Raw genomic sequence first — 24,878 nt, 5'->3', positions numbered from 1 at the left:
ACTGGGAGTGAAAGTTCAGCCAAGAGGGCGTTTGCCTGGCAAGTGCTCAAACTGCATTCCACCCCTAGTACCCCAAGTGATAGCTTCCCTCTCTCCCAGCACCACCAGGAGTGATCCCTGAGCGCAGAGCCAGGAGTAACCCCCCCCCCCCCAGCACTACTGGGCGTGGTCCCCAAACCAACCCAAGCCAATGCCTCTTTTGCAAACCACAACACCCAAAAGGAGAGAGAGAACAAAAGGGAATGCTCTGCCACAGAGGCAGGGTGGGATGGAGGGGGATGTGGGGTGGGAGGGATACTGGGATCTGTGGTGGTGGAAAATGGTCACTGGTGGAGGGATGGGTACTCGATCATTGTATAACTGAAACCCAAGCACAAAAATTTGTAAGTCTACAACTGTACCTCATGGTGTTTCATTAATAAGGTAAAGGTAAAGGTAAAGGCCCTCCCGTTGTTCATCGATTTGCTCGAGCGGGCCCAGTAACGTCTCCATTGGAGACTTTGTTGTTACTGTGTCTGGCATATCAAATACGTCACGGGGAGCTTGCCAGGCTCTGCCGTGCGGGCGAGATACTCTCGGTCGCTTGCCAGGCTGGAGCGATAGCACAGCGGTAGGGTGTTTGCCTTGCACGCAGCCAACATGGCCGACCCGAGTTTCAGTAATAAAAATTAAAAAAAAATAGTACAGAGGGTTGGGTGCTTGCCTAGCACATTGCAAATCTGGGACGACACCCCGTATGGTCCTCGGAGCACCAGAAGAAGTGATACCTGTGTGCAGAGCCAGGATAAGCCCTGAGCACCCCCAAGGTGTGCCTCCCTCGCCCCCTCTCAATAACCCCCCCAAACCAAACCAAAGCAAACAAAACAAAACCAAAAAACCCCAATCCCAAAACAAAATCAGCAAAAACCCCAATGTAAAGTTTTGCTCATCATCACCTCTTGTTTGTGGAGAACACACTTTGGAACATTTGTAAGAGAACCAGCGTTTCCTGCCTCCAAGTCACGGTTGCTTTTGTTTCTCTTCAGGATTGGCTGAGGTCCCATGAAAGCACGTGACATCACTTGCAGAGCTGGGTACAAAACGACAGACAACCAACGGTCATACTAAGTCGCCAGGAACGTCAAACCTGGGACCCCAAGAGCATGCAACCTGGTGCCTGCACACAGTAGGTGCTAAATAAACGTTTGGTCCACTCCCCCCCCTCCCCCCCCCACCCTACCCCCGTGCGCAAGAAGATCTGAACAAGACACTTGCCCCTGCTTAAGTACACTTGCCAGGCCCTGGAACTGTCCCCTCAGAAACAATCATCCCGGGGTGCTTTGCCCAGACTGGGCGCCCTGGGACCACCGGAGACTCCGCTCGGCTGCCCCGCCCGCCCCACCCGGGAGGACCCTCTCGGGAGCGCCGAGGGCTGCTCCGCACCCCGGGGCGCCCCTTCCCAGAGGCCGGGGCCGTTGGAGCCGCCCAGCTGGGTGGCATCCTCGCCAGGGCCCCGGGAGTTCCCGGTTGCCGGGGAGACGCGTCGCACGCTCCGGGAGGCTCCAGCGCCCTGCCCGCCCCGAGCCCGCGATGAGCCGCGCCCCGCGCCCGGACCCGACTCGCGACGCCCCCCGCGCCCCGCCGCGCGCGCCCGAGGTACGGTCCGAGCGCCCCCGAGACACTCCGCACAGCGCCTGGCCACCTTGCGGACCTGTCCCCGCCCCGGTCCCCGTCCCGCGAGCGGAGCTACAGGCCCGCGGCCAGTCGAGCACGTCGGCCCCCTGTAGAGCAGCCGGGCCGGGTTTCTGACCCCCGCGGCTGGCCGGCTCAGCGGGACCCGCTGCTGATTTGCTCCCCTTGGTTCTGTGGCCTTTGCAGTTATCAGCGAGGCTGATTCGGACCAGCTGCTGCCTCACGCAGAGGGGCCGGCCGAGGTCTAGTGAAGCTGCCGAGCGCTGGCTGGTCACTCCAGAAGCGGCCTCAGCTGTTCTGGCGTCCCTTTAGGCTTCTACTCCCAGGAGACAGGTGCTGGGGACTTCGAGGCTCAGACATGCTAAAACAAACGCACACACACATACATGCACTGCACACAAGCACTCACACACTCGCACACGCATGCACGCACGCTCCCACCACACTCGCAGATGCATGCATGCATGCACCCACACGCGCACGCACACACTTGCACATACATGCATATACACACTCGCCCATACATGCACGCATGCACCCACCACACTCGCACACGCATGCACCCACATGCACATGCACACACTCGCGCATGCATGCACGCATACACGGATGCACCTATACGCGCACATAAACATTAGCACATACATGCATGTACACGCTTGCACATGCTTGCACGCATGCACCCACCACACTCGCACACACATACATGCATGCACCCACACACGCATGGGCGCGCACATACACACACTCACTCATGCACGCACACACAGATTCATGCGCGCATGCACATCCTCGCACACACGTGCACGCATGCACCCATACGCGCACGCAAACATTAGCATACATGCGTGTACACACTTGCAAAAGCATGCATGCATGCATGCTCCCACACGTTCACGCACACACTCGCACACACATGCACGCATACACCCACACGCGCACGCACACACAGACTCACGCACACACTCACAAACACATGCACACATATACACACACTCTTATGCACGCACACACATATTCTCGTGCACTCCTACACACAAGCAGGCACGCATGCAAACACTCCTGCACCCACACGCGCATGCACCCGCCCACACACATGCACACACATCATGCACTTATGCTAAAGCACGCATACACTCACACACGTCCTGACTCAGTCTTGTTAACTCGCCCCTTTGGATCCGGCCGCAGGGCCCCACCAGGCAGAGAGTGTGTCTGGGTAGTCGCTCAGAAGGGGGTCAGCTGTATTTTGTGGAATTGTAAACGTAAGCAGTGTCCCTTGTGCCATACTGACCGCATGCTCTAGTGGGGGGGGGGGGGGGAGACACACCGACATGTTGGAGGGATTAATTAGCAGCCCAGACCGGCTGTAGCTGTGAGCCAAGGGCGTTGCCTTGCACACACATACGAGAAGGTCTGCATCCGATGCCTGGCTCTGCAGGTCCGGCTTTAGGAACTCCCAGGTGCTTAAACAAAACAAACAAAAAAAACCCAAAAATTAAAACAACGGAAAATGTGCTAAGATGGTAAATTCTATATTACATGCATTTCATGACAATTAAAACATATTTGTTTTGTTTTGTCTTTTTGCTTTTTGGGTCACACCCGGCAATCCTCAGGGGTTACTCCTGGCTCTGCACTCAGGAATCACTCCTGGCGGTGCTCAGGGACCATATGGGATGCTGGGAATCAAACTCGGGTTGGCCGCGTGCAAGGCAAACACCTTACCTGCTGTGCTATCGCTCCTGCCCCTAAAATATATTTTTTAATCTTTCTGCTTTGTTTAAAAAAAAATAGCAACTGTGAGTGACCTTGCCTTCTAGAGAGTGACTGTGTGGGGTGGGCTGGGGTGCTGGGGATGGAACACAGGTGGGGTCTAGAGATGGAACACAGTTGGGGGTCCAGGGATGGAGCAAAGTTGGGGTCCAGAGATGGGATGCAGGTGGAGGTCTGGGGATGGGATGCAGTTGGGGGCCCAGAATGAATGCAGGTGGGGGCCCAGGGATGAGACACAGGGTCTCACCCAGGGAGGGGTTTGTTCTGACACTGATATAGGGAGAGTTCACTGATTCTAGGTATGTCTGTGGAAAATTTGTGCTTTTTACAGACATATGAATTATCTACACGTCACACTTCATTATCTACACGTCTGTTGTTGGACATTTAGGTTGACTGCCTTGCACGCGGCCGACCCTGGTTCGAATCCTCTCAGAGAGCCTGGCAAGCTACTCATGACATATTCGATATGCCAAAAACAGTAACAACAAGTCTCACAATTTGTTGTGAGACCTTACTGGTGCCCACTCGAGCAAATCAATGAACAATGGGAGGACAGTGCTACAGTGCTACAGATAAAACTGATACTGGACAGTGCTACAGTGCTACAGATAAAACTGATACTTTTCTTTGTGTGGTAATTCCATCTTTCCAGTGTAGTGAGACGCCCTTTATGAATAGAGAGTCTTAAGTGTAATAAAACATATACATGTTTTGTATGCGTGATGTGAGCTCTGGATTTGCTCTCCAGCAAGATAAATGGGGAGAGATGAGAAGGGGGAGTGGAGAGAGAGAGAGAGAAAGAGAGAGAGAGAGAGAGAGAGAGAGAGAGAGAGAGAGAGAGAGAGAAATATGGGGTCAGAGGGAGAACAGGGAGGTAGATAGTTTAAGGCATTTTCCTAGTAGCAGGTGGACACAGTTCACCCCCAAAACCCCATCTGGTCTCCTGAGCCCTGTCAGGAGTGATCCCTGAGAGCAGAATCAGGAGTAAGCCCTGAGCACCGCACCAGATTTGGTGACCCCAAGGCTGAATAAATAAAGAAAATTTAAAAAAAATGAAAATTATTTTATCTTTATGTTTTTTGAAAACTAGTACAATGTACTAGGTTCAATCCTGGCACTGCGTGGTCGCCTGATCACTGCCCAAGACAAGCACATTGAGAGGAATTTCCCGTCAGCCAGCTCTGGGGCCGAGAGCAGACTTGTCCCTGTTTGCAAATTCCTCCCTGTTTGCAGAAGCATTTCATAGCATCAGTTCCCAAGAATCTGGACGGCCAAGTCTGACGGAACAGCTGGCCACCACCTAGTCTGGATGGGCCTGCAGGGGGCCAGCCACCTTATGACGCCCTGTGCTGTCAGGTGTCAAGGGACACCAGAAATCCCAATCCAGGCTGTAGTGGCTGGTCCCTCGTTTTGTGGAGGGAGTTCACCAGGCACTCTTGGGAGAGGGGAAGATAGGGGGAGGGCCTTCTCCACGGCCTGTAAATGGGGCCCAAAGGCCACGAGGAGGGCAAGGGTGGACATCTGCCAGTGGCAGCTGTGCACAGATGCTTCATGGGCTTGACTATGGCTCTCACTCTGCTCTGGCTTCAGGCCTGTGAGATGCTATCCACTTTCTGTCCCCACTAATAAGAGACAGGCCCAGCCTAGGGATTGGGAGTGCCCTATGTCCCAGCTCTGTGCTCTAGCCAGGCCAGGCATGATCTCGGGGAAGCGGCCAGAGAGGCCAGAAGCAGGAGGCAGAAGAGTTTGGGAGAGAGCACGGGGAGGAGATAGTGCATGGGTAAACTCTTTCTAGAGACAGCCTGGAACAAGGAACATACCAAGAGCACAGGGAAGGCTGGGAGAAGGCAGCACAGGCAGCTGTGATTGTGGCCGCGAGCCGGCTCAAAGGGCTGGATCACATGCTTTGCATGCCTGAGCCCCAGGGTCCATCCCTCGTACCACTGGGTGTGATCAAGCCACCACCACCACCAGGGGAAAAATAAATCGATCGTATAAAGCATTCTCCTAACCCTGAAAGGGCCTTGAATATGGCACTTTAAAATCTCAGGGCTTGGGGCTGGAGCAATAGCACAGTGGGTAGGGCGTTTGCCTTGTACGCGGCCAACCCGGGTTCGATTCCCAGCATCCCGTATGGTCCCCTGAGCACTGCCAGGGGTGATTCCTGAGTGCAGAGCCAGGAGTAACCTCTGTGCATCGCTGGGTGTGACCCCCCCAAAAAATCTCAGTGCTAGGATGAAGGAGACATTACTGGGGCCTGCTCGAGGCAATTGATGAACAACAGGATGATTGTGATCGTGATAAAGCATTGTCAGTGCCAAGAGTCCAGTGCCCTTCTGAGCTCCAAAGGCCACTCAGCTCAAACTCCAGCAGCCGCAGAAGGAAGGCACTTTGTTCCTTCCTATGACAGGCGGGAACAGAGATCTTGAGGGCAGGGCGAGGGCCCAGGGTCACAGCAGAGCCAGCCTTCAGCTCAGACTGCTGATCCTGAGCTACCCTGAAATCCTCTCTGCTGTTTCCCAAAAAAAGGTGCACCAGAGGACAGGAAGACGGCTCAAAAGCTTAGAGTGTGCTGGGCGCAAGCCCAGAGCACTGAACTAGGGGACCAGAGAGGATATAACTGGGACAGGGTTCACCTTGCACAGAGCCAACCCAGGTGCAATACTTGACACCCTGTATGGTCCCCCAAGCTCTTCCAGTAGTGATCCCTGAGCGTTGCCGGGTGTGACCCAAAAACAAACTAAAAGAGCCTCAGCTCAGAGCACTGAGAAGTACCTCCTGGTGTGAATGGCCAAGCAACAGAAAATAAGGAGCTCGAGAGACAGTACAGCAGACAAGGTGTTAATATGCCTTGCACGGTGCTGACCTGGGTTTGATCCCAAGAATCCCATATAATCCCCTGAGCCCTTCCAGATGATCCCTGAGCACAGAGCCAGGACTAACTCCTAAGTACAACCAGGTATGGCTCCCCTGAAAAAGGAAGAAAAATAAAAATAGGAACCTAGGATGGAGATGTGGTACAGTCTCATATGTGAGAGGCCCTGATTCCATCCTCAGGACCACAAGCTGCCCCAGCTCTCTCACTGTGTTATGATAACAGTAATGGGGACAAAATAGCACAGTGATAGGGCGTTTGTCTTGCGTGCAGCCAGCCCAGCCAAACTGGGTTCAATTCCTCTGTCCCTCTCGGAGAGCCTGGCAAGCTACCGAGAGTATTCAATATGCCAAACACAGTAACAAGAAGTCTCACAATGAAGACGTTACTGGGCCCGCATGAGCTAATTGATGAACAACGGGTGGACAGACAGACAGACAGTACAATGTAAATTATAAACTTCCCGGTCTGTTATCACTATGACTATAGGCGTCCTCTCACCAAAGGACAATGACCAGATGCAGAGACTTTATTACAGTCCTGAGATTGTTCTAATCTGCTCTCTGCTCAAGTCTTGCCTCTGGTTCCTGTAATACCATTTACTGCATTCCACCCCCCACCCCACCCCCGCACCACGCACACGGGTCAGCATTCATATTATATTTTCTATTATATTTTCTGATGCATCTCTGACCCTGGAATAACTCCTCAGCTTTGCTTTGCCTTAGCCGATACTGATATTTTCAGGTACTAGGCCATTTCCTAGAATAGGTTTATCTGAGTGTCACTGTTCCTGTCACTGTTCTCCCATTGTTCATGGATTTGCTCGAGTGGGCCCAGTAACATTGTGAGACTTGTTACTGTGTTTGGCATATCGAATACGTCATGGGTAGCTTGCCAGGCTTTGCTGTGCAGGTGAGATACTCGCAGTAGCTTGCCGGGCTCTCTGAGAGGGGCAGAGGAATCGAACTCGGGTTGGCCATGTTGGCAGCGTGCAAGGCAAATGCCCTACCTGCTGTGCAATCGCTGCAGCCCTTTCTGAGTGTATCTAATCTAATGATTTGTTTTCTGGTGTGTGTGTGTGGGGGGGGGTGGCTGTCATATGCTTCCCTGTGTCCCACCTTGAGGCTCAGGGTCATTCTGCCTCTCTCCTGCTGATACTTCTCACTGGTGATATCTCCGGGTCTTCCCATAAAAGGAGGAATGTGGGCTGGAGTGTTAGCACAGTGGAGAGGACGTTTGCCTTGCATGCAGCCAACCTGGATTTGATCCCTGGCATCCCATATGGTCCCCTGAGCTCTGGCGCCAGTGTAGGGCCAGGAATAACCCCTGAGCATTGCCGGGTGAGACCCCAAAAGCCAATCAATCAATCAATCAATCAATCAATAAAAGGGGGAATGGAGATTTCTAGCTGTGAGTCAATCTGTATTTGGGTCATCTTATCACAGCATAGAGAGATATTCTGTGGGGGAGAGTGGATGTCTGGGTCATACTCTCCAGGCTTAAGGCTTCAGGGGACCATCAGTGATACAGGTGACTGACATAGCAGTATGCAAGCCTGCTATGCCTTACCTCCTGTACTGTCTCTCTGGCACTGCATACTGAGATTTTTAGGATAACGTTTAGTACCTGCATAAAGGATATTTTCATCAGGACCAAGACTTGACTTGCCTGGAAAGATCTAAATGTTACCGAGGATAAAGCAGAGGCAGAAAGGGCAGCTGTGTGAGAGCTGTTCATGCATCAGTTTATGAACCGCTGGGTGGGAGACAGTCTAATTAGACTCAGCAGGCAGAGCCGGAAGACTACCCTGTCTCCTCCTCCTCCTCCTCCTGCTCCTCCTCCTCCTCCTCCTCCTCCTCCTCCTCCTCTTTCTTTTCCTCCTCCCCACCTCCTCCCCTTCGTCACCAGGTGGATGCTCCACTAACAGATGACGGAGCCATGACTTCGTTCTCCTTGGGAAGGTTAGTTCTTTCCCTCCCATGATGCACTGAAAAAGAGGCAAAAATACAAAACTGGGTTAGTGAGCAACTCAAGCAGCAGGATACTGCAGGGACAGACTGTTGGCTTAGGTTTAGACAAGAATGGGTGTCATTTTATCTATGACACCTGGGCAAAAAATGACACTTATAACTTCAGTTTCTTCATCTGAAACATGGCACTGCATTATTATTCATCACATAGTGTAATTACGGGATTTCACAGTTGATCTATGGAAACTATGTGATAGAGTGACAGAATCAAGGACAGTGTCAGTCTCCTCTTCCCCCTTCTTCCTCTTCCTCCGCCTCTAGTTTCTCCTCCTCCTTCTTCTCATCCTCTTCCTTCTCCTCCTCCCCACCTCCTCTCCTTCTCTTTCAACTCCTCCTTCTCCTTTCTTTTATTTATTTTTTGGGGGGCCATACCTACTTTTCTCAGAGCTTACTCCTGACTTTGTGCTCAGGGATCACTCATGGCAGGGTTCAGGGGACTATATACAGTGTTAGGGATCAAACCCAGGCCAGCTGCATATAACGCAATGCCCTACCCTCTGAATTATCTCCTCAGCCCTGTACTCTTCTTCATCATCTGTAGGATCGTCCTTGACATCACAGCCATCAGCTGCTACTACCAACACCAACATCAATACCTAGGAACCCCTCTTCACCACCAGTCGGGGAGGGCTCATGGGTGGAAGGGGTCAGCAAGAACACAGCCATGAATATAACAGCCCCCAATGTCCGGTAACATCCGTGAGTCTGACAATCAAGAGGTCCAATGCATGAGCAGACAGCTTTTGTTAGTGTACACCTTGAACCAAATGTAATGCTACAGTTTTTTTTTTTCCCCCTTCGTATTTCTTTTTTATCACTAAATCACATCTTTAGTGGAGCTTTGGTAGCTTAGGAAACGTGGCAAATATAGGAGCCGTTTAATGCAAACTGGAGGGTCGTGGCTCAAATGTAGATGGCAGAGATGTCCTTTGGGGGATATTTATGAATATAGCTGGAAGCTGAACAGTAGAACATTGCTGCGCATTTGAAATAAGAGGCGTCACCACATTATGGAAAGTAATAGCAGCAGTCATCCAAAAGGTGTAGTTGGCACCGGTGACTCTGCTTTGATTGAGTACCAGGGGCCACACACCCAGGGGCTCACCAGCTCCAGTGTGATGTCAGCATTTACCCACCCTAAGGAGCTGACCCAATGCAGGGTCTCCAGCATGTACCGCTGATCGTCGATTTGCTCGAGCGGGCCCAGTAACGTCTCCATTGGAGACTTTGTTGTTACTGTGTCTGGCATATCGAATACTCTCGGTAGCTTGCCGGGCTCTCCGAGAGGGGCGGAGGAATCGAACTCGGGTCGGCCATGTTGGCCGCGTGTAAGGCGAACGCCCTACCCGCTGTGCTATCGCTCCAGACCAGCATGTACCAGTGATGGGAATTTGAATGCATTTCTTTTCTTTCCTGTCTTTGATTTTTTTCTTTTTGGGTCACACCTGGCGATGCACAGGGGTTACTCCTGGCTCTGCACTCAGGAGTTACTCCTGGCGGTGCTCAGGGGACCATATGGGATGCTGGGAATTGAACATGGGTCGGCCGCGTGCAAGGCAAACGCCCTACCTGCTGTGCTATCTCTCCAGCCCCATCCTGTCTTTGAAACAAGGGGTAATTAGCACCGCTCTTTGGCAGGTTGTGTGAAGCAAATACAAATTGTAACACAGTCTACAACTATCAAGTTCAAGTTTTTATGACTTTAAAATATATAAAGTGGTGATTAACAGAAGGAAAATCTCTAGAGAGATGTGAACAAGTCTGTCACCACATTAGAACATTTTTAGCATATTAACCTCCGAGAGTGCCTGAGAGATCTATCAGACAAGAATTTGGTAAGGAAGATACATAAAGGTCTAGAAATACAACTTAGACTAAATTGGTGTGAACAAGGAAGCCAGTATTACAAATATCTGTGATCTGGCTGTAAGGATTTATAGAATGACTTGTTCCCTTTCCCAAGAATAAATCATTCTAGATTATGAACCAATCAAATCTTAGGAAGTATACTCCGTTGTCAGTGGGGCTTAAACGAGATGAATAGATATTTTTATTTTATTTTAAATAAACAAGGGCTTTGTACTAGCATAAAGAAACGGTTCCCATCTGGTCACGATAAAACAGTAAAAAAAACTTCCTTTGTAAACTTTTCTAAAAAACAAAAAGCAAAATTACCCCAAAAACAGTTGAGTGCTTTTCGAAAGTGTCAAGATTGTGGTTGGAAGGAAACTTATTCAGTACAGGGGCCAGAGAAGGTTCAACAGACCTAACCTAACCTTGCAACAGGGGCTAGATGCTTTCCCTGGTCCCACTTGGTCTTCCAGGAGTGAATCTCCGAGCCTGTGCTCAGACTAGGTAGTAGGTCCCTGGCACACCAGATGTGCCCCGGAAACCACACAAATGCCCCTGTACCCCCACCCCACCCAATCCAAGGCAACTCAGGCAACTTCGGGAGTCTGAATTGGTTCTTGGTCCAGAAAAGGAATCACTGGTAGGAAATCTGGGGAGACTTAACAAGGCCTGCAGTTCAGTGGGCTGCTTTGTGCTCAGGTTCATTTCCTGGTCTGAGTAATCATGCACTGACCATGTAAATTATGGACATTAGAGAAAGCTGGTTCAAGGGTACAGGGAAACACTGTTCTGGTTTAGCAGCATTTCTCTTAAGTCAAAAATTATTCCAGAATCAAAAGTTAAAAGATTGATGATAACCAGAGAATTAATTTGTATATTCAACTTTTAACGACAAATTCGTTTCTCCCTTGCTTTCTCATTATTCTTTGGTCCACTGTCTGGCCTTTAGAGTATGGTCTCAGAAAAGGCATTTGAAGTTAAGGTAGGAGAAAAGAACTTTCTAAACATCAGAGAGTGGGGCTGGAGAGAGAGCACAGTGGGTAGGGCGTTTGCCTTGCATGTGGCCTTGCACGTGGGTTTGCCTTGCACGTGGGTTCGATTCCCAGCATCCCACATGGTCCCCTGAGCACCGCCAGGAGTAACTCCTGAGTGCAGAGCCAGGAGTAACCCCTGTGCATCGCCAGGTGTGATCCCAAAAGCAAAAAAAAAAATAAACATCAGAGAGTGTTTTCTGGTATATTAAAAAAAAAAAACCAATCTCGTGTGTGTGTGTGTGTGTGTGTGTGTGTATACCTAATCTTTAAAAAAAATTTTTTTAGCCACACCCAGCAGTGCTCAGAGGTTATTCCTATTTCTCTGCTCAGGGATCCCTCCTGGTGGGTTTGGGGGATCCTATGGGGTGCCGGGATCACTTTTGGCCACATGTATCCAAACACCTTTCTCGTTGTACTGTGGCTTCTCCATTAGCATGCCCTACCCCCAATTCCATTTGAGTTACTGAGAAATGCAGGGCTTTATTTTTTTCCTCTGCGACTGTATAACATACCATTGTGTATATGTACCACAATTTTGTTTTTTTTTTCCACTCATCTATTATTGAACGTTTGGTTGTTGTACTAAGAGCTGCAAGAAACATAGCCATGCATCTCTGTCTCAGAATTGTTGATGAGTGGGTGCGCAATAACTGTGTACATCAATACCAGAAACTTGAACACTACTTTAACCTTATTATCTAAACCCTAATGATAGAACATATTTCTGTAAAGCATGCCTGGCTCTCCAGACACTTCTGCACCTTTTTTTTTTCTCTGCTTCTTTGGAGAACTCATAGGGAATCTGTCTATGTTACTGCCTGAATTTTACCACCTAACGATGCATTCTCGCCTTCACTGAACGAGCTGTCCCCTTTGTATGGGTTTATTCATCTCTTCCCCTTTCCCTCTGGAGACCACTCATTGGTCTTAGAGTTCAGGAGCTGAGTTTTGTTGAGTTCACCGTGTGTTTTCCCTGTGTATCAACCATGAGTGAGGTCTTAGGTTGTTTGCCTTTCTCTTTCTGGCTTATTTCCTAAGTTCAACACCTTCGAAGTTCATTTTATCATTGCATATGGCAGGATTTCATGGTTTTGTGTTTTAGAAGAATTAAATGGCTATTTATTATGTATATATACACATCTTCATCCATTCGGACGTCAGTGGACACATAAGTTGTCTCTAGTTTTTAGCTACTTTTAGCCTCTTGTTCAGGCATATTCCTGGTGGGGCTTAGGGGACCATATGGAGTACTGGGGGTCGAACCCATGTCAGCTACATGTAAGGCAAGAGCCCTACCCACTGCACTATCTTTCTGACTTCTAGGTAGGTAATTTAATCTAATTTATTTTTCATAATTTTGCCTTTTCGGTCACACCTGGCAATGCTCAGAGGTTTCTCCTGGCTCTTCATCCAGGAATTACTCCTGGCAGTGCTTGGGGGATCATACTGGATCCCAGGGATTGAACCTGGGTTGGCCATGTGCAAGGCAAATGCCCTACCCGCTGTACTATCGCTCAGCAATGTGCTGATGTCTTTAGGAGTACTGTGTTGCTATATCACACAGGTTTTAGTAGCCCTCCACCACTGTCTGTAGGTCCCCTCTCATCCAGCCCACTCCTTTTAGCAAACTATGATATTATATGTGTGTGCACATACACACTACATAATGATACCATTGGCCATTGTTGATTCCCTCACTGTGTTTCTTTATACTTCACATTTGAAACAGATCATCTGATATTTGTTCTCCCTTTGACTCTTTGGCTCAGCACGATGCTCTCCATTTCCACCCAAATTACAGCAAACTGCAGGATTTCATCTTTTCTCATAGCTCGATGGTACTCCTTTGTGTATACAGACCCGGCTGCTTTATCTGCTCCTCTGTTCTGGACACTTGGGTGGTTTCCAGATCTTGGCTTTTATGAAGGGCACAGTAACAAACACAGAACTACAAATATCTTTTTGAGTAGAAGCTTTTTGTGTGTGTGGGTTTGCTTTTTAGTGAAGTGAAATAGTTTTATTGAAGGGTATTTACTTAGAGAAATGTGAGGAGAGCAGAAGAGAGAGAGGGAGAGTTACATGCTCAAGAGAGAATATGGGATTTTCCAGAGGGGAAAAAGCCTTTTCTTTTTGTGTTTTTATAGCACAGCGGGTAGGGTGTTTGCCTTGCATGCGGCCGACATGGCCTACCAGAGTTCAATTCCACCACCCCTCTCAGAGAGCCCAGCAAGCTACCGAGAGTATCTCACCTGCACAGCAAAGCCTGGCAAGCTCCCCGTGATGTATTCGATATGCCAAACACAGTAACAAGTCTCACAATGTTACTGGGCCCGTTTGAGCAAATCGATGAACAACGGAAGGACAGTGACAGTGACAGTAACCAAGGAATGGAATTGTTGGGTCACAGAAAGCTTCATTTTGGAGGAAGTTTCCATACTATCTATAAAGACTGAATCAGACAACAGCTCCATCAAGAGTGGTGAGGCTTCTTTTTTAAGAGGTTATCTTAACAGGAACAGATTTTTAGGAAAAAAAATTCAAATAAACTACTGTGAACAAAAATGTGTCTGATGAACTAAACCTGATCTTGACAAGATTTACAAACATGTAGAAAGCAGATGTTATCCTCCAAAAATGACTGGAGAGAGATAAATGCGTTTAGTCATGGAAATATACCTTTGGACCTTAATGTTCCTTAGAGGGATGCAGTTCATTGGTACCACAGCCAGAGAAAGTACTATGGAATCTCTGAGAAGAAGTTTGGGAGAAGTGATTGTATGTTTGACCAAATATACATGGGCCAGTAACATCATGACTCAGAGTCTGGGCTGTGGACATAGACAGGCTTTGACTCGAATTCCGGCTTTACATTCCATTTGTTCCTTCACCCCTTCCACAAATATTCACTGATGCCCAGTCCCAAAGGCCCAGGGTGAACCAACTGGGCATTTTCCTCCCTCTTTGAACCCCAGTCTAGTCTTTTGGAGGAAGTAGATATTAAGAAGCTAAGCATTCAAATAAGACACAGTTACAGAGGTGATAACATGAATGGCGAGAAGGGATGAGGCATGAATCTGTCACACAGGGAGCTAATTTAAATTGAGAAACAGGGAAGGTACATTTATGGACAAAAAGCAGACTGGTGGCTGGGTTTTGTGAATGAGAGTCAGAGAGTCTAGGGCCCACGTGGGAATTAGAGGCCCAGAAGGAAAAAGGAGAGAGCCAGAAACGCAGTAGCAATGAGATTTGATCGAATTTCTTATCCTCTTTGAATCTGAATTTCTTTTTTGTTTACTGTGATATACTTCCAGTTTCACGTGGCTGATGTTTGGATGAAATCACCTTGTTAGATAATCATGGTTAATGCAGATCTCATATAAAACTTTCTTACCTGGTGGCTAGACATAACAACGGTTATATTCCTTTCACAAAATTTATGTTCTGGTAAAGTAATGATACCCACTGCATACTTGAATAGGAACAGAGAAGATGATGGCTGCTTAAGGGACTTCAGACGAAAAGTTCCACATGGATGCCAGCTTTATTTATTTTATTTTATTTTATTTTATTTTATTTTTTGCTTTTTGGGTCACACCTGGTGATGCACAGGGGTTACTCCTGGCTCTGCCTTAGGAATCACTCCTGGCGGTGCTCAGGGGACCATATGGGATGCTGGGAATTGAACCTGGGTCGGCTGCATGCTACCTGCTGTGCTATCGCTCCAGCCCCGGATGCCAGTTTTAGAAATGAGTTATTTTGTGTCGTCACCACTGAAGGAAAAGGCAAGACAAAACAGTGGTTGTATTTTCTGATTAACAAGTGAATTTAAGTGACCTATCAGCAGAGTTACAGACTGCAGATACTGAAGTTGTAAAGCGTGTGGGTTAATATGATTTCACATAATGCACATCTGCACTCAGCCTTGTAGGAGATGAATTATTGCACAGGGAGAAGCTGCTAGAGGGAGGGTGAGCTAACAGAGCATTTGCAAAGATTTAGCACAGACATATTCCTAACCACATACAGAAAAGCTAAGCATCGTAATTGGGTTCCTTCAAGGCAAGTATTTTATAGATGGATGAATAATTCATGGCTTTGCCTCTTCTATGTGTCGTGATCAGCAATTTCATATTCTCAGCAGCTGCTTCTATAGCTCCTGTCTCTGATCTAGGTTGATCTCTAGTCATGGAAAACTAAAAATATGTGAAAGTTGGAACTGGAAATAGTCCAGGGGTTAAATTCCCAGTTTAATCTCTGACAAGGCTTGATCCCCTGAGCACTGCCTGCCAGGTTGGTTGAGAACCACTGGGAGTGACCTCAGGGCCCAAGAACACCATTTGAGAGACCTCTTCATAGAAAAATGTCAGGCTTGTGTATGCTTTTGTTTGTTTGTCTTGGGACCACACCTGACGGTGCTCAGGGATTACTCTTGACTCTGAGCTCAGGAATTACTCTGGGTGGTGCTCAGGGGAACGAAGGGATGCCGATAATCGAACCCAGGTCAGCAGAGTGCAAGGCAAACGCCCCACCTGCTCTACTATCATTCCAGACCCCCATGATCACTATCACAATCATCCTGTTTATCGATTTCCTTGAGCAGGCACCAGTAACGTCTCCTTCATCCTAGCCCTTGAGATTTTAGAAAGTGTCATATTTAAGGCTCTTTCAGGGTCAGGAGAATGAGACCCATCATTGTTACTGGTATTTGGCATATTGAGTACGCCACGGGGAGTTTGCCAGACTCTGCTGTGTGGACAGGATACTTTCAGTAGCCTGCCGGGTTCTCCAGAGTAAGAACTAGATAATAAGATGTCGTGTGGCCGCAAATGTGGCTGCACACTTCCGGGAGCTGAGTTTTAAGTCTCTGGGTCTTGGCCGTTGATGGGATTACCTGGCACCCGGGGGGTAGTTGGTGGGTATGACATCTACCTACTGGAAGATGGGGGATCTGGGTGGAGGAGGCCCATTCCCCATCCAAGCAGGCTTGGAGATCTCAGCCCCAGGACCCATATGCCTGTGTTCCTCTGCCAGTTCCTTCATGCCTGTGGAGAGTGGTCTCAGCATGACTGTGGCTGGTTCTGGAGATCTTCGGCCTCTGGAGGTCTCCAGCCCCCCACATCCCATTTTTTTTGTTTTTGTTTTTGGGCTACTCAGGAATTACTTCTGGTGGGTTTGGGGGACTGTATGGGATGCCAGGAATTGAACCCTGGCCGGTCGTGTGCTAGGCAAATGCCTTATTATTGCTCTGGCCCCGAGACTTGTGATTTTGTATTTTTACAAGATTTGAGTAAAATTCCTCCTTTATTTTTTAATGCTTTTGGGGCCATACCTACTTGTGCTCAGGAGTTACTCCTGGCTCCGTGTTTAGGAATTACTCCCAAACTTGAGGCTGAGTGTTAAAATGTAAGGAAAACTTTGGGATTCCAGCAACCCAGATTGTAACCTGAGCTAAAACATTGGGAATGTCTGTCAGTGAGCATGACATATATATTTTGGACAGGACTTCTGCAAGGAATTGGATGCGATGAGAGACTAATGTAGACTGATCTAGACTGATGTATAGTTTCTGGGCCAAGAGACTGGTTCTGTGAAATTTGAACTTGATTTGTGTTTTTTGGAGCAGTGGAACTTTTTAAGAAGTTCAAAAGCAGAACAGTAGTGGGGTCAGTAGTAGTAGTAGTGCACCCTGGATCAGAGTGCAGAGCCAGGAGTAACCTCTGAGCATTGCCGGTGTGATTAAAAAAAAAAAGTATTAATTGCCACCCTACCCATCAGGTCCCACATAAGCTTAATTTTTTACAGAAATTTTTTCTTGGTTTGACTTACAAAGAAAGTATTTCACTGTCCTGTGTCTTGAACCATAAAACAAATATTTGGGTTAAGAAATAGTTTCTCTTCATAAACAAATACTGATAAAAAGAGAATAGTTTGGAATATTATGTTCTTTTCAATGGAGATGCTGAATTAAAAGGACTTTTAAGGCCTGGAGGTAGCTCAGCAGTAGACAACGTGTGTGAGGAATTGGTTTGATCCCTATCACCAAACATTTGCATGAACACATGTATGTGTGCGTGTGTGTGTGCACGTGCACACACACACACGCACAAATTTTGAAAGAGAATAAGAAAAAAAGCATTGTTTCCTTGCCCTGTGCTTTTAAATAGTAGGGATGGAAAAGTAAAAATAATAAACTCTCATGAGATTTAATTTTATGTACAAATGTCTTCTTCTAAAACATTCCCCGCTGTTGCCAAGACATAGACACAGAATTTTACTTCCTGTAAGGCCCAATGAACACTTGAAACCAAACAGAACTCAAAGAAGGAAGAAATCAGGCAACTAGGACACTCTTTTCAAAATAGGAGAAAACCAAACACCCAAACTCAAACTAATGGGTAGTCAAAATTAGATAGGGCATTGATTGGGTGCGGAAACAGAATTTGCCCTGCTTTATTGGGACACTGTTCATAAGGGAACATATTGTAGACAGGGGGAGGGTCTCAGAATAATCTCTCACTGGGGTGATTCTGAAACTTGGAGCGCGAGGGAGGGAGGACGGGAGAGAGAGCACAGGAGAAATGGAAAGGAAGCACCAGTAATGGAAGTACCTTGTAATGCAATTGCTCAGTGCACCATGGAATAATGTTGGGACAATTGGATATGGGTTATGGGGTAAGAAAGTGAGGGATAGATAAGGAGCTTTTGTGTCTCTGAGACAGCGATTTTCGCTTCATTTTTCAGTCCTTGGGATAATAAGACAACTAAATGCCACAGTAGCAAGGCTGGCCCAAGACATTGTCCCCAGGTCAGATAATTGGGTGCATTGTGTACTGCATTATGAATAAGCGCGTTGTTTCCTTATTCGTGGCTTCCTTATGCCATCTTTATTCTGAAAAGACTGGGAGCCACCACGTGAGGCAATTTCAATCATTATCATAATAATATCCGCAGCGGAATCAAATCATATGTAGTTGGCTTGCTAAAATTAATACAAAATTGCTTCCTGGCTTCGCAGAGTGGGAGCCTAATAACTCAGATTGTCCTCATGTGAAGACGAATGGATACTCTTGGCATTTTGAATTGGGTAAAATGGCTTTATTTTATTTTTTTTAAAAAAAGACTTTTAAATACAGAAAAAGTTGAGAAGTTTTCTAAAATTTTAGCAACGACTGGAAGGCAAGAGCTCAGCGCTCTGAAAACGTGAGCTTTCAAGTGCGTTCAATTTTTCTGTGCTTCAGCACTGTTTCTTTGTCCTAAAAGTTCTTAAAGACACCGTGTTGCAGCATTTGTGTTTTGTCTATGCATCTTGTTTCGGGGCGGCGGGAGCGAGAACACAGCAGGTAGGGCATTTGCCTTGCATGGGACTGACCTGGATTCGATCCCTGGCATCCCATATGGTCCCCAAAGCACTTCCAGGAGTAATTCCTGAGTGCAGAGCCAGGAGCAAACCCCTGAGCATCACTGGTGTGACCCCCAAAACAAACAAACAAAAATTCACCTCGTTTCTTTCCACACTGTTACTTTAAGGAGAGAATTCCCCCCACCCCAGCTAAAGGATGTGCGCATTTCACATTATTTCCACTCTTTCTCCCCTTACGGTATATTTAATTTGACAAATAAATCATAACCTCAGTCTTCTTGAAAAAATAAAGCGACTCACTGCCCCTCTGCCCTCCAGCTCAATCTCAGTGTCACCCGCAGAATAAAGTAGAGTTAGCAAGGTGAGAGGAATCCCTTCCTAACTTTCTCTGGTTATGTTTGCGCAATAGACATGGGGTTTCACCCCCGCCCTCATTTGTATCCTATAAGAAAGAGGTTCACACTCTGGATCGATACTTCTTATTTTATTATCCTACATCTTGGAGATAGTGTCATGTCCAAGCATACAGATGTAAGGGACCCTCCAGAGCATTACTTAGGAGAATCTCCTCGTCCCCCGCTCCCCTCCACCACCCCCACCAAATAAAAAACAAATACAGATATATCTCATGCTTTTTCCTTTTTCTCTTTTTTTTGCTGACTCCTGGCTTACTCCTGGCTCGCACTGAAGCAGGAATCACTCCTGGCGGGGTGTGGAGGGCTTTATGTGGTGCCGGTATCTAGCCCACGCAAGGCAAGCACCTTGCCTGTTGTATTATCTCTCTGGACCCTGCTGATGGGATTTTCCATTGTTCCACCCCCCTCTTTTCGTTCCTGTTACAAATAATGGTATAAATGAATATCTTTATGTGTCTTTTCCCCGCACACGTATATTCTTCCAGATAAATAAAAAATGGAGAGTCAGTTAAATGATATTTACAGAGAACATTTTAATATATGTACTCAAATTGATAGACGTACCCAAATTTAATCATTTTAAAATCCTGACAGATTATATTGCATTTATATTACAAATAAAAGAGTTATACTTTTCTAACACTTGATGTTACCTAATATTTTATTTTCCCCAAACTGATGCACCAAAAATTATACATGGTCTCTGTTTCATTCATGTCTTCTTGGTCTTCTATTCTTTTGGCCATTTGCATTTCTGCTAGTGAGAGCTCCATCTTGTAATCGCACTCATTTGTTTTGGGTTGTTAGTGATTTTCTTATTTATTTAAGAAGTTAGAAGTGGGGGCTGGAGTGAGAGCACAGTGGGTAGGGCATTTGCCTTGCATGCAGCTGACCCGGGTTTGATTCCTTCATCCCTCTCGGAGAGCCCGGCAAGCTACCGAGAGTATCTCGCCCACACGGCAGAGCCTGGCAAGCTACCTGTGGTGGCGTATTCTATATGCCAAAAATAGTAGCAACAAGTCTCACAATGTTACTGAGCCACTCAAGCAAATCGAAGAACAATGGGAGGACTGTGCTATAGTGCTACATGTATTTTCTTTTAGCTTCCTTTTCTTCGTCCATATCAAAGATTTTTAAAGTACCGAGAAGTTATAGGTACGATTTCATATTTTAAATTTTCCATTAAAAATATATTGCAGGGCTGGAGAGATAGCACAGCGGGTAGGGTGTTTGCCTTGCACACGGCCAACCCGGGTTCGATTCCCAGCATCCCATATGCCCATATGGTCCCTTGAACACCACCAGAAGTGACCCCTGTGCATCGTCAGGTGTGGCCCAAAAAGCAAAAAAAAAAAAAAAAAAGATATTGCATTATGTCATCAAGTGTCTCCAGAAACATGGTTTTAAATGACTTAATATGGTTTTATTGGTGACTGTATCACTTTATTTTCCTTCCTTTTAATTTTTTCCTTCAGGATTCTATTGTTGAGCTCTAATTGTGTCTAAATTTTTGCTGGAATAGAGTTTTGAAAAAAAAAAACCTCATGAGTTTAATGAAAATTCTAACTCATAATGAGAATTAAATCGTCACTTTTTTTGTTGACTTGTTAATTTTTTTTTGTTTGTTTTTGTACCACATGAAGCAGTGCTCCGTTACTACTTGCCTGGTTTAAGGATCCCTTTTGGGGGACCAGAGACCATATGTGATGCTGAGTAACTCCTGTAGCTTGATCGCATGCAGGCAAGCACCTTAATCCCTTTACTGCCTTTCAGGCACCCAAAGTACTATTTTGAAAAGCATTAAAAAAAACTTTAATAAGAAACACAAATATATCTCGTGCTTGCATGAAAGAAAACTTGCTTACACAAATACATTTCATGATTACATGAGAGACACTCATTGGGACAAATAATATTAACTTTAAAGTAACATTGATAGGGGGTATGGTGCCACCAGCAGGTCAATCTGTACCTGTGAGGTGAGTGCAACAGCAGCTTGATGGCATCTCAGACTTCCAGATACCCCAAAATTGCTGCTGTGCCTTTGGCCAGACCCCAAAAACTTGGGGCAAAGTTTACCAAGAAAGTAAACGGCCAAAAGGTAGGTATGTGGGAGACATACCCACAAACCACCTCCGGCTCAGCTATATACTTGGAGGTGTGGCCTCTCTGGTGGTTCCTGATCGAACTGATTAATGGCCAAGATCCCAGAGAATCAGAAACAAATCTCGAAACCCAGTGACTTTTGGCAAAAATGCGTCTGGTCCCTGCAGTAGGTTACCAGTGCTGAGCCACCCCAGGTGGGAATAGGTCTCCTGCCTTGGCCTGTTCCCCCTGGTGACCCTGTGGCCGCCATCCTCCAGAGGCCACTAGACAGTCAGGTTTGGGCCCACAGTGATGAGACATGCAGGGCCTCACGGGATGGGGGTGGAGCTGGCCCTTTCCTCCCCATTCCAACGAGACCGCAAGTCGCCGCCCACGAACGGCCTCTCTGGCTCCTGATCAAGCTGCTTAACGGCCATGATCACAGAGACTCAGGAACAAATCTCGGAACCCAGCAAATTTTGGCAGAAATCCCTCCAGATTTAACTGTAAATTTTCGGAATTTCAAAATCTCGCGGCTACTACTGCAGCCATGTGACATCATATGTTATTCATAACCAGCAATAGAAAACAAATTGTCTACTGTTGCCTTTTCAGCAGATCTGAGTGTTGGGGTAAAATCCCAAATAATTATGGTGGGTCTGGTGTCAAAATATTGAATGTAATCAAAGTAGAGAGAGAGAGAGAGTAATGTGGAAATCATCTGCCCCACAGGTAGGGGGAGGGGGTGGGATGGGGGTATACTGGGGTTTTTGGTGGTGGAGAATGGGCACTGGTGAAGGTACTGGTGTTTCATTGTATGACTGAGACTTAAACCCAAAAGCTTTGTAGCTGCTCTCACGGTGATGCAATAAATAAAATTATAAAAAATTTAAAAAAGTAAGGTGGAGTTCATGCCCAATTTAATCAGCTAATCAGTAGCGGAATAAATAGCAGTACTCCTACATTAAAAAAAAGTAACATTGATAAAGACTTCCAAATTCATTTTTAAAAATTCATTATCAATTTCTTTTTTGCTCCTGTTGTGGGGGGTGCTCACCTGGCAGTGCTCGGGGCTACTCATCACTCCTGGCAGTGCTGGGGATCAAACTCCAGCCTCTAGTATGCAAAGCATACTTTCAAACTGTGAACCCATCACTTGGGCCCTGGTCTAGTTTTCTTTCTTTCTTTTTTTACTTTTTGTTTTTGGGCTACATCTGGCAGTGCTCAGGGCTTATCAGGGATCACTCCTGGGAGAGCATATGGAGTGGCAGGGATCAAACCCGGGTCAGCCACATGCAAGGCAAATAGCCCTGCATGCTATACTATCACTCTGGCCCCCACCCCCAGTCTATTTTTCTATTTGTATGGCATCATCAGATGACTCAGTAGGTTTGATTACTAAGTATATTTAAAATATTTGCAATTTTTAAGTTCAGAAATAATATATCACTGATATATTATGTCTTTAATTGAGTCACTGTCTTTATTACCCAGCCCTCTCTCTTCCTCCTTCCTTCTTTCTTCCCTCCCTCCCTTCCTCCCTCCTTCTTTCCTCCCTCCCTCCCTTCCTCCATTCCACTCTTCATCCCTCCCTATCTCCTTCCTTCCTTCCTTCCTTCCTTCCTTCCTTCCTTCCTTCCTTCCTTCCCTTCTCTTTTTCATTTTTGGGCTATACCTGGCGATGCTCAGGGGTTACTCCTGGCTCTACACTCATGAATCACTTCTGGCAGTGCTCAAGGGAGCATATGGGATGTGGGGGATTGAACTAAGCTTGGCTGGGTGCAAGGCAATTGTGCTATCTACTGTACTCTGGCTGTAGGCCCTCTTTTGCTTTTCTTGAAATAAAACTAACAATAGTGAAACAGTTATTGGCTAATATTCTCTCTCTCTCTCTCTCTCTCTCTCTCTCTCTCTCTCTCACACACACACACACACGCACACACACATGCTAAATTCTGAAGACTTAGAAACTAAGGATTGTTCCTAGGGTTTCTCTTCATCTTTATACTGATTTCCTGCTCAGTATGACTTGATTTTAATTTTTTTAAATTTTTTGCTTTTTGGGTCACACCCGGCGTTGTACAGGGGTCACTCCTGGCTCTGTGCTCAAGAATTACCCCTGGCGGTGCTCAGGGGACCATATGGGATGCTGGGTGGGAATCGAGCCCGGGTCAGCCGCGTGCAAGGCAAATGCCCTACCCACTGTGCTATTGCTCCAGCCCATGACTTGATTTTAATTAGATTTTTTCCCCCTAAGTGAGAATTTTCACAAGGGTATTAGTTAATTCCTCTAAGCTACCAAGGAACCTTTAGGTTCAGAATCTTTCTGTCTAGACGTGTCTAATAAATGGTGACCTACAGATAGCATTTCTCCCTTTCGTTTCTGGAAATGAGTTGAAAGCAACTAAGAAAATGAGAAATCATCTCTATTTTTGGACAGAGAAAGAGACGGTTGCAGGGGGCTGAAGAGAGTGCTGCAGATAAAGAGCTGGTCTTGCCCATGGCTGGCCTAGGATTGATCTTTGGTGTCCCAGATGGTCTCCCCAAGCCTGCTAGGAGTGACCCCTAAATGCAGGGCCAGGAGTAAGCCCTTATCACTGCCAGGTGTTTCCCAAAACCCAAAGATTAACAGAGAAGAAGACTAACAGAGAAAAAAGATGGCTTAAATCCTAACAACGAGAACAAGAGGAAGGCCTTGTGCCCTGGAGGGAGCACAGAGTTCAGAGAGGAGGTGGAGGCATTGGGAGACCACAGATGGATAGAGGAAGTGCTCATTTTACAAAGGCCAGTAGGAGACACAGAGATTCCGAAAAGGCTTGTTTGCAGAAACCCAGGGCAGGTGGACTGGCTATAGAAATTTCTCAGTAGCTGCTCAGTTTCCACAAAGTAGGAGAGCGGGGGTTTATCAAAAATCTCTCTGCAAGGGGCTTGGGGAGATAGGTGAGGGGTAAGGGAACAGATCTAGGTGTGATCCCTGGCACCACAAGGCCTTCAGAGCACTGTGGGGTGTGGCCTTATGGTCCCTGGTACCACAGGGCCCGAGCAGGACCATGTTGAAGTCTGCGCTTTTGCATGTGGTAGTCACCTGGCCGACCCTGCGCACTGTTGCAGCAGGTGTGCAAAGTGAGCTTGAGCCCTGGAGAGACTCCGTGCAGTGAAGCCACGGTGCAGTCTACTCTTGGATGTCCCAGACCTTCTCCTGGCTCTGCTCTCAGGGATCACTCCTGGTGGAGACTCAAGGACCACACAGGGCGTGGGGCTTTGAACTGGGTTGACTGCATGCAAGGTAAGCACCCTACCTGCTGTACTATGGTTCTGACCCTTTTCCTCCTTCTTTGAGCATTGGATGGTGCTTAGGCTTGGGTAGTGTTCTTCATCGGACTGTAACTTTCTAAAGTAAAAGCCATTTCTGAAATGTCTCTTATGACTCTTAGTATGAAGTCTCATGGACCCAACTTTTTTTTTTTCATAATAAGGTGATAGAAAATTATGGTATGATGAGGCCAGAGCAGTAGTATATAGTGGGTAGGACATTTGCCTTGTATGCAGCCAATCCAGATTTAATTCCTGGCATTCCATGTGGTCCCTCCACATGAGCATGATCAGGAGTGATCCTTTTTTTGGGGGGGTCACATCTGGGGATGCACAGGGGTCGCTCGTGGTTCATGCCCTCAGGAATAACTCCTGGTGGTGCTGGGGGACCAGTTGGGATGCTGGGAATCGAACCTAGGTCAGCCACATGCAAGGCAAACACCCTACCCACTGTGCTATCAC

General features: G+C 47.0%; 1 protein-coding gene across 1 annotated transcript in view; it reads left to right on the top strand.

The window, feature by feature from the left end:
* Positions 1-1,569: 1,569 nt before the first annotated feature.
* The window catches only part of CCDC170 (coiled-coil domain containing 170), a 123,349-nt gene continuing 100,040 nt past the window's right edge, over positions 1,570-24,878 (top strand). Inside the window, exon 1 of the mRNA XM_056126319.1 lies at positions 1,570-1,635. Within this exon, the coding sequence (XP_055982294.1) occupies positions 1,570-1,635 (66 nt within the window). The remainder of the gene's footprint in view (positions 1,636-24,878) is intronic.

This window comes from Sorex fumeus, unplaced genomic scaffold (genome assembly GCF_029834395.1).
Source record: "Sorex fumeus unplaced genomic scaffold, SorFum_2.1 ptg000061l, whole genome shotgun sequence".
Lineage (NCBI taxonomy): Eukaryota > Metazoa > Chordata > Mammalia > Eulipotyphla > Soricidae > Sorex > Sorex fumeus.
The sequence above is the reverse complement of the archived record's forward strand: the minus strand, read 5'-3'. Positions and strand labels throughout refer to the sequence as shown.